This window comes from Pinus tabuliformis, chromosome 5_2 (assembly GCF_031772625.1).
Source record: "Pinus tabuliformis cultivar Carrire ecotype Pingquan chromosome 5_2, CPIR1, whole genome shotgun sequence".
NCBI lineage: Eukaryota > Viridiplantae > Streptophyta > Pinopsida > Pinales > Pinaceae > Pinus > Pinus tabuliformis.
The window spans coordinates 412,972,035-412,983,376 of NC_142306.1; the positions used below are offsets into that span (position 1 = coordinate 412,972,035).

The window sequence follows — 11,342 nt, forward strand, 5'->3', positions numbered from 1 at the left end:
TCCTCCCCTGTATCCATAGTCGCCTCTACATCTGCTGGTGTGGAGGATGACCCCTCTAAGTCATCAAATCTAACAGGCTCTAGCACTGGATCATTGAGATCCGTTTTGGCCAATGCCAACTCAACACTGTTGTCCAGACCCATATCATCAAGAAAGACATCCCACATCTTTGTCTTTCCCCTCAACCACTCTTCCCTCTGCTTGTAAATAAGACAAAGGTTGGTGTGCACATACACCATTGTCTCTGCCCTGGACTGCTCAAGCCTACTCTTCTTCACACTATACAAATTCCCATATGTGCTCCAATTCCTCTCGCAACAAGAGGATGAAGTCACCTGAGAGAGGAACCTCATGGCTAACTGCTGAAGAGGAGGGCTTGTTGCCCCATGATTTGCCCACCAAGAATAGGGCTTCTTAGCCCCCCTGTCTCTAATCACATCATATCCTGCAAATCGACCAGTGCCAGTGGAAAACTCTGCAAAGGCATCCTCCACCTCATCAAGCAATGCACTATCCTGAAAAACCCACCTGAATGCCTCTTTCCTCCCCTGTGAGATTTCACCATCCTTGTGAGGAGGGAATCTGCAGGAAGGTCCACCATTCAGCCTCTCATGGCTGTAGTATTTTGGGTTCAATAAGTGACCCAAACAATGTAAAGGTGCACAATTTTTGTCCCATCTGCTGACAAGAATATCCTGTATAGTATCACAGAAGGCCTCTGGTGATGTCTCATACTCAGGGCACTCACTCTGTAGAATAATGCTCCTCACAGACTCAATCATGGAATCCCATCCCTCATAAACCTCTCCTAGGATGGGTTTGTCTGTATCTGCAAATCGAAGCAAAGAAATGATAGGGTCCATGATCTGAATAATTAGATCTACCCTCTCCCACCAAGCATCATCTAGCACTGTGTCCTTTACTCTTTTAGAGGCTACCTGATCTGTCTTTCTCCAAAAAGACCAAAACCCAGAAATAACCATGGACCCAAGAGCGGTCTTGACCTCCCTCAACCTCTTCAACATCATGAATGAAGAGGCAAACCGCGTATCAGCAATCTTCAACAGTGATAGATTGGTGTACTCCTTGTAGATAGTGAGGGAATTTGTATGATTTTGCACAAAGTTATGGATATGTCGTGCATCCTCAATAATGTTACCAATCCAAAGCACATTAGAAGCAATGGATTTCAGTTCTAAGTTCAATGAATGGACAATGCAATGCGTCCAAAACACTTGTGGATATTTAGCTTCCACAATCATGCCAACAGCCTTGCAAACAGGTGCATTATCTGTAATGATTTGCACACAAGAATCAACACCTACATCTTCAATAACTTTAATAAATAACTCACCAATAAATTGTGCATCCTTGTATTCTCCAAGTGTATCCACTGCTTTCAAGAAAGCTGAACCATTCAAGGAAGACACCATGAAGTTGATGATTGGGTGTCGTGCTGGATCTGTCCATCCATCATAAACAATGCTAACCCCAGATGCTGGCCATGATGCTACAATAGGCTCAAGCATTTTTTGCACCTCTTTTTTTGCCTTCGTCAACAATGTGGTTCTAAGCTTCTCTGAACCAGGAGGCACATACCATGATGGAGACCCGTGAGTTAGAGCTCGACACATCTCAATAAATAAAGGTGAGCGTGCAACATTAAATGATATGAAGTTTTGATAGAAAAAGAAAGCAATGGTGAGATCAAGCTCTTCCCGTTTCTCTTTTTGAAAAATCTTGTCCATTGGACCAAGTGTAATTGCTCTTCTTTTTGCTGCTTGTACTCCAATAGAACTCTCAAATGGAAATTTGGTGGTGCCTTTCCTCAAAAATGGAAGGGGTCTTCATTCTTGGTTTTTCTTGATTTTGCAGCCACATTTTCCATACCAATAGTGGACTCCTTTTCCATTTCTTTCCTCTTTTGTAAAGGAACAGCTTTACAAGCTCCAATTCCACAAGCCGGTAAAGCCAACAAATGGCCTTTCACACGGAAATATGTGCTTTTGAAAGCAATGTGACAAAAGTTGCATCTCCATTGCACATTGCCTCCTCCCTTCCCCTTGGTGGTTGTCCCATCCTCTCTTCTAACATATTTCCACAAGGGATATTTCTCAATGTTGTCTTTAGGTCCTCCTCTTCCCTCAACAGTACTTGCAACAGACTCTGATGATATTGGGGGAGGAGGGGCATCTCCAATGGAGACATTCTTCCCCTTCTTTTGCCCCCTAACTGCTGCCTTTGATTGAGCCATGAATATTGTAAAAAAAATTAAACAAAACATGCACAAATTTGTAAAAAAAAATCATATACAAACTGTTGTAATAGAATAATAAATGCAAAAAAATGGAGCGGAAATGCACTTACCTAGTGCTTGAATCTCCTTGCCAAACACTCTACTCCCTTAGCTCCTTGCTCCAAACCCTTAGCTCCTTGCCCACAGCTCAAACTATGCAAAAGTGAATGAGAAATAAGGTGAAAACAAAAAAGAACAGCACATTTTTAAGTCCACGGAAGTCATATTTAGGGGATTCGAATCCCAGAATCGGGATTCGATGTGCCAGTACGAGATTCGTACGAATCCGGACACGTCGAATCCTATTCTGAGATTCGAATTCCTAGCGAATCGTATCCGATTCGAATTCCTAGCGAATCGTATCCGATTCGCAGGATTCAGATTCGCAGAGGGGTTTGGACAAATCCAGTTACTTAGGTTGAAAGTTTGGCAGCTCGGGGATGAATTTCTAAAAATAGAAAGTCTCAAGTATGACTTTCGAAAAATGGTAAATCACCTTGCATCTATTGGTAATCAAGTATTGTTAATGGAAAATCCCTTCTGACCATCAATCAATCCTAATATTTCAATTTCAACTTAATCATCAATATTATCATTAATATTATTATTATTAAAAAGAAATTGAAGTCACTCAATCATGGCTCTCAGTAATGTTCTCTTACACCCTCATTATTAGCATGGCATATTCCTCTTACACTCTCATTAATGCTCTTACATTCTCTTACTCTCAATAAAAGCTCGTCATAAAAGATTCCTCTTACACTCTCTTACGCTCTCATTAAAGCATGTCATGAAAGATTCCTCTTACACACTCTTTAATGCATATGTTACGCTCTCTCTTAAAAGCATAAGTTACAAAGGCATGTGTACCTCCATAATGGCATGAGTTACATTTCCTAAATGGGCATGACTTACACTCCTCTTGGCATGCGAGTTACTCCTCTTTTATGGCATGGATTCGTTGCTCCTCCTATATATATATATATGCCTCACTCTTTATCCCCTCACTACTTGTGCATTGTGAAATGTTAAAATTAGCAACTAGGGCCAAATTCCACTTTGGACAACTCATTTGACCTAGGGCAAACCCTACAAGTGCGCAATGGGTGCTTGACCTCTAAAATAAAAGACCTTGAGCATGAAATCCATGCTTCAAAAATAATAATAATAATAATTTTTCTTTCATTTTACAATATACAAGATTAAGCACCGATCCATAAACCCTTTGCCACTAGTTATGTTAGCGTCCATCAATACACCCTATACCACTAGTTATGTAAGTGATACACCCTAGAATATCAAATTGACTAAGCAGAGATGGACTAAAGATTAGTCTTAAAATTGGAAGATAGGAGCATACAAAAACTTAAAAGCCAAGCATTATGATGTACTGATTCCCGAGATTGACTAGTAGCACTAGTAGGGGGGATACAAGTAAATTCAACTTTCAAAAAATTGACAAGGAGCAGTTCAGGTAAAAACGGAAAGATCAGACCAGCATGTTTAGCACAATTTTGCAAGACAACCAGGAAGCAAAACATGTGATACCAGAAGTCAAAACACCAGAGGCAGACTCTATGTGGACAGGTGTAATGTTCCTTTCAAGGATTTTCAGATTTGTAAATGAATTTTCTGAGTTGTGTTTGGTCCAGTCTTTGAGAGATTTAGTCAAACAGTTTGAAAGATAACTGTTGTAGGTGTCTATTTAAAATCAGATCTCAAGTTAATGTGCACTATACCCCAAAAATACCAAAATGAAGCATCCCAGACATTAGGACTAATTTATGTAATGATTACATTTGTGAGCACTTTTGTCAAATAGTTTGTGAATAGGTTGCTGAAGGTGTTTTTCTTGTCATGTCACATTAATATTGACGTACAGTGCTAAATAAAGACTTGGGGAAACAACCCAGTTCAGTAGTAATAATCATGAGCACCAATGATGAATTTAACGCTGGAAAGTAATTGTTAAAGCCATCGAAAATCATTGAAATCTCTGATATTTAACCAAGAAATATATATTCCAAATATGCACCATGAGTACCAATGATGAATTTAACGCTGGAAAGTAAATGTTACAGCCATCAAAAATCACTGAAATGTCTGATATATAAACCAAGAAATATATATTCCAAATATGCACATCTTACACAGTCATTAGACATGAACACAAGGAAGAAAACTTATAGAGGAACCTAGTTGTTTAATTACAGCAGACATATAACCAACTTCAGCCCACAAATACTAGTGAATCTGCTACAACAGAGATACTACAGCAATAATATGCCCCGGTGATGTCACTTTCTGCTCCATTGAAAGATGAACTCGGCCCTCAGGTAGTGAGAGAAATTTGGCCACCTTATAGAATCACTGTACCTGTGTTGCTTGGGAGCGGGAGCGAAAGCGGGGAGCAGGAGCGAAAACGGGTGCGGGAGCAACATTTTCAGAAGCTCCTGGTTTGGGAGCGAATCCCGGAGCGTTTTATATATATATATATATATATATTATTTTGATACATATATGTCAACAAAAACATGTAAAATGATGAATTATATATAAAAAAACATAGATTGAACCATATAACAACAATCATCTAGAAGTTATAATCTTCATCAACCACGTCCACAAGTTAGTAACGTAGTAACATACAACAGTCTCATGATTCATCAATCTTAAAGTTTCAAGCTTTCAAAATTCAATATATAACATTTATCATCATTAATCACCAAAGTTGTACTTGTAAGCTAAGTGTAACCATTACAACAAATAATATCTAACATGAAATGAAATGTTATAAAATGAAATGAAACAACTTTCAACTTTCATGAAGCATCATATTCATAATTCATTACTAATGAGTTATAATTGCCAACTTCAAACTTAAATTGTCATATATTATTTAAAAAAATATCATAATAAATATGAAAGAGTCAATAGTTATAAAACTACTAGAAACTAGAAAAGACAAGTAAATCTATTATCTATTGCTTATGCTTGGGCCTCTTGCCACCATGAGAAATGTATAATTTTTTAGTCTTGTTGGAAAATCAGGATCTTTGTCATTAATATCACCCTCTAAGCATTAATATCCAGAGGTATCTTTGTCATTACCTCTGTATCTATATAGGGATTTTTGTCATTAATATCACCCTCTAAGCATTAACATAAGATAGAAAAAGCATAGCATGTCAAGTCAAGATTTTGTTTGAGTGATGTGTACATTTTTAGGAGGGTCATGATAGAGGAGTTTGACAACCAATGTCACTGACATCAAGGTACATGGAGGCATTGGTGCTCTTGATTAAATACGAGTTCCATACCCTAATACATGACAAAATTCAATGGAAACATTGCAATCTTGAAATCCTGAAAAACTGATAAGTCTGTTGGATTTTGAATGAAATCTAAAATTCTACTTTCTCCATATGAAATCCAATGAGGTCGGAACCACTCTCAAACATCCTGAGTCATTTCATGGTAATGTTAAAAATTTAAGTAAAAGGATGAAAATGAAGATTAAGGACAATGTCACTTTTACTTTAAGAATTATTCTTAACATTACCATGAATCGCATATCAATACTAGGGCCATAGGCTTGATCATTAAGCTGCCCACTCAAAACTTATTTGTTTCTTTGAAAAAAAAAATTGCATTTGGAACATTACTGCAAAAAAGGCTAAACGCTCCCCGCAACACTGCACTGTAATGTGCCAATAATTTGATGCTCCTCCTCCTCACTGCCCATACAAAATGATTAGGCCTCTTTCCCTGTGTAACAAGTCGGCCTCTTAAACTTCACTGCTGATGCAAAATTGATTCGGCCTCTCTCCTTGCGTATAACTCGGTCTCCTTGTTGACAGAGTTCTAGAAATTACGTTGAGGAATGGCACTTGAATCCTTGGTCTTTTTGAAGAAGAAATACAGCCTCAAGCCAGAGTAACCAATCTCCAAGATGGATGTTGGATTCAGCCTCTAAATCTGGGAAGAGATGGATATTGGGCCCCTCTAAATGTGTCCTCCCTTTTTGCACCTAAATGAAATACTCGGCCCCCTGGAATGTGGAAGTAGTCCTGCATACAAATAATAGTCACAATGTTGGAGATTCTCTGCAATAAGCACAATTGGAAGATCAGACATAATCTTCCCTGAGAGCTAACTAGGGTGTCACTCGAAGTCCACTATATAGCTATTGAGTTTCACTTGAAACTCTTGAAACTTGCTTGAGCTTCTTCTCAAATTCAAATAGAAATGATAGGAATAGAATGATTTGCAATTGAGCCCATCCTCCTTTTATAATTATCCATTGAGTCTTCCTCTAGCTTCTAGACTCTCCTTTTTCCCTATTATTTTATTGGTGGGGCCCATTTTCCACAAGGAGACCTTTTGCCGTCATTTTAAATAAAATAATAATTCGCCTCCTTTCTCAATAAAATATTATTTTGCCACCATTCTCCAATAAAATAATGATTTTCCTCCATTCTCCAATAATATATTATTTTGTCGTCATTCTCCAATAAAATAATGATTTTCCTCCATTCTCTAATAAGATATTATTTTGCCACCATTCTCCCTCAACATAATATTTTCTCTTTTTATTTAATATCACCAAAAATTGGTAAAACTCCTTAGTGATTTTTGCGCTCACAAAATTGGGAACATTATAGTCCTCAAGCAATATGTTGTTGCTCCACAAGTTGGCCTAGTTAATGCCATGGTCCCAAATGTGCCACTAAACCACTCCTCGTTGTTGCGCCATCACGACATGAATAAATACTATGACACTAGGGTCCCAAACCATCTTGATCCATGTGAAGCTCCCTTTCGCTCCTCTCACCATGCAACAAGATAGATTCACCAAAAGCCCTATGCATATCTCTAGTAAGTAGAGCACCCTAGTGAGGTAAGATCCTGATCAACTACTCGAGAAGCTGCCCTACTGAGTAACTAGTTTCATGCACTTCAAGAGTAGACTCCTAAAGATATAGTCCAACCCCTGTGGAGATGAATCCTTACCTGCATGTGCTCCCCCTGATCTCTCCCTGCCATATTGGTGAAGTACCCCATGTCATCAGCGAATCACTAAAACCCAATGGAAAATTTGAATGATCTCCCCATATAAGAACCAGCTCATCCCTAAGGGTAGTTGAACCGCCAATTCCTGTGATGCCAGGATCCCATGCTAGTCTCAAAAGGGTACCATCATGTTGTTGTTGCGCCACTCTGACTATGACAGATTGTCCATCGTGCACGTCTTGTATCCTCCTCGCCTAGAACATGATGGCAAAATATCGGTGAAGGTCAAGCTCGTGCTGCCCAGGCACCTCCATGATGTCAACATCTGCCCATCCAATGCTAATCCTGATCCTGAGCAAAAATAGGGAAAATTTGCCTCGCCATACAAAGGAGGTCTCAGTGATCCCCCATTTGTCAACCCCAAAGTGAGCTAGATCACCCTCTGCCATGATCCTACTCATCATGAAATGGAGTGACCTGTCAACCAACTAGATCCCATAACCAAATTTGTTGTGGCATAGTCCTAACAACTGTTGCAATCCACTTGTTCCACGTCTTTGGTCCCTGCATTTGCAATCAATATATAGACTCCACATATCATGAATCAATCTAGTACATGCGAAATTAACTTGCGTCTGCCATACCACACCGTAAGATCTACTATCTTGTCTCTTGAGGGTGCACCCCAATACTGCCTGGAGTCTAAACATTTGCTATGATAAAGGTCCACCATCCGTTGTGCATGCTCTTATGACGCCTCAGAATGTCTCACCTAAAGTGTGTCATGCATCTCCATAAGTGTGGTCTCAAGGGTGGAGCACGTGCTACCTTTATAGCAGGTCGAGCCAAACCCAAGTCTGCATCTGCCAACTCACACCCTAACCATATGCCACTGTTGGGTAATCTCTCTCGACACACTAAGTTCCATCAAACTATCTCAGGTGAGCTCCTCACACCCTACTATTAATTTTTCTTAGGGATATATTGTTCTTTGCTTTGATAATTGCATTTATTCATTAACACATTAAATTCACCCCATGACATCATAACATTATTCAAATTTACGTCATTATTCAGCAACATATGCAACTATGTACAAAGAACAATATCATCATCATCAATGCAATGGAACATAAAAGAAGAAAAGAAGAAAAGCATTCACACATAGAGACACCAAGATGGATCAGAGACCAAGGCAAAACCCACTATGGGGGAAACCCTTTCAAATTCTTCTTCTTATTAGATTGTCATTGAATGATTCAGCAAAAGAGAGTACATTGATCCATATCTTCATACATACAACTATTCAACAAAAATCAACTAACAACATCCATGAAATGAACCCAACAATGCTCATACTCAAAACCATGATTCAGAAGCCTGTAATGAATTGTCATTGTCTGCGGTCAATTGTTGAACACTACGTTCAAATGTCGAAAACTTTGGACAACTAAAATTTTGACATTTAGGTCTTAGTCGCATGGAGGAGGAGGAGGTACGCGAGCGACTGAGAGGATCCAGTCACTCCCTTGAGCCTGTAAGCCAGCGACAGCAGTCAAAATCGACATTTGGAGAACCTGTGACTTAGAAAGCCTAAATTCCAGTCGCATGGAGGACGTGTTGTGCATGCGACTGAAAAGATTCAGTCGCGTGGATGAGTCGGTCAGCGAGCAACTGCAATCGAGATCTCTCTATGTCATGCCTACCACTGAGGCTCAAAACCCTAAAACAGAAATGTGAGTTTTGGACCCTACAATTTCTTCTTCGTGCGAACCAATTCTTCGTGGACGTGCCTCAGACCTATGCGAGCCAAAACCAAGAAAGAGAATAGAAGAATGTCTCATGAAAACCAAGAAATAGAATAGAAGAATGTCTCATGATGGTGTCCAAATGAGGTGGAGGTCACTTTTATTTATAGCCTTCCAAGGTTGTCTAAGTTGCTTTAGGGCGGACCTGATCAAATATGCACATGTGGGCTCATAATTCAAAAATATATTTTCCCTTGTCCAAATTAGATGATCTTTAGGTCGATTATGGTCCTCTCGAAAAGAGGAATTCAATGCAATCATCATCTCCATAAAATGAGTTGTCCACAGTGGATACCAAGAAATAGTGTTTCTATGGTGTTCACAGTATGCACCATGTGATAAAATAAATATTAACTTTGCAACAAGAACCAATGCACTTCTTGTCCAAGGCAATTTGACTTGACCGTTAAGTCAGTTCTCTTAGGGGCAGTCACTACTCTGCCAGACGAAACTGGGTGTGAATCCAATGAGGTACTCAAACCTGAGTTCCAATTAGGGTAGTTTCAATAGTGCATGGGTACACAGAGACACAAAACAAAGTATAGTAAAGCCTCCTATTGTCAAATTGGAACACTATGGGGAATGAACTTGTGATCTAACCGCAAAGTGGAGAATTCACTCGAAGCAGGCCTCGGTTTCCATCCTCGCTGGGGACAGAAGCACTCTTGGGATCGTCGATAGCCAGGCTGGATCTCGTGTTTGAAAGAAATAGCGATCTTCCAGGGTAGCCCCTGCTGAATTAGGTTGCCTGGGTGTACTTCAGCTGTGTTCTTAACTACTGTTGTAGTGGCACCTAGTGGTACCGGGCAATGAATGCTAAAATTCACTAAAGAGCAGATTATGAATTATCTGAGAAGTGGGTTTCCTACCATAAAAATGAAATGAGAGAGACATTTCAATGTTATCATACAACAGAATTCCCAAATATAAATTCTATTATCTGTAGAAAGTAAAACAAATTACATACACCAAAACGTGCAAATACATTACATATAACATTAACTTAGCGACAAGAAGAAAAAAAACATAGCGAATAAGAAAGTGACCTGGAACGAGCGACATTGCCACATTCTGAACATTTGGGTTTGTTGAGGCCTCTGAGACTCTTGGGTGCGTCCGCTGACGCGCTGTTGTGATTACTGCGTGCAGTGTTGGTAGTGGTGGACGGGCTGGGGGTTGCGGCGTTTGCGCCAATCAAGAGCGTGTTTGTTGGAGGGGACACCATGCCCTCTGGCGGTAAATTTGATGGTGGTGGCGGCTGCGGCTTGGGGAGCGTAGCCGCAGCGGCGGAGGACGGGGCAGAGGCTGTGCTTGGACTTGGACATGGTGTGGAGGTGTCTTTAGTATCGCTGGTAGTTATAACCTCCATTTCTTTGGGCTTTCTCCAAAACGAAATGTTTGCAGAGTTCAATAAGTATTGTTCTGAACAGTCATAAAATATACTTTATAGATTCAAATGAGGATGTGGGGAATGGGGATTTGGAGAGAATGATCACCAGTACATGTAAATTAATTGTGGGGAAAGGGGATTTGGAGAGAATGATAGCCAGTGAATGTAAAGTAATTGGCGACGCAGCAGTTGAGGTTATTCAAAGTGGGTATGATGTATTGGAAGGGCATGTGATCCTAAGCTTTTTAGCAGAAATTCCTGTTGGCGTATGGGGTTGGATTTCGTTGCAACGATTGGTTTACCTCAGTTACTATTTATGGGTTGTAGGTTGTTTTTTGGGGTTAGGTTTTGTTGAAGGCTTGAGGGTTTATTATGTTTAGCATTTTTGGATTATGGAAGTAAATAAAGTAGAATTTCAAAATCTGATAATCAAACTTTTCAATTTAAATAATCTCCTTACTCATTTTCACAACTTCAACGAGCAAATCTTTAATAAATTTAGCCATATTTAAATCACTTTGCTTCATGAAATTCTATCCCACATTTTAATCGTATTTATGGATAAGTCACTCTTCTCCATCCCTATGTAGAGATGTATGCGTGCAACTTTGTTCGAGGGAAAAAATATTTTATGGAAAATTTAATTTAATTTTAAGAAACATCATGATATTATATTAAGGGAATATAATGGGCAAAATACATATATTAAATTAATATTTTTTAAGTATTTAATGTTATTTGATAATATTTTGGAAGTATATAAAATGAATTTTTATTTTTAAAAAAATTATAAAATTTTAATTTTTAGTTAATTAATAATTTAAAATAATGTAAA

General features: G+C 39.0%; 1 protein-coding gene across 1 annotated transcript in view; it reads right to left on the bottom strand.

The window, feature by feature from the left end:
• LOC149159277 (uncharacterized) overlaps positions 1–10,684 on the bottom strand; it is a 114,057-nt gene extending 103,373 nt beyond the window's left edge. The window contains exon 1 of the mRNA XM_089436436.1: positions 10,164–10,684. Within this exon, the coding sequence (XP_089292562.1) occupies positions 10,164–10,486 (323 nt within the window). The 5' untranslated portion in view covers positions 10,487–10,684. The remainder of the gene's footprint in view (positions 1–10,163) is intronic.
• Positions 10,685–11,342: the final 658 nt, after the last annotated feature.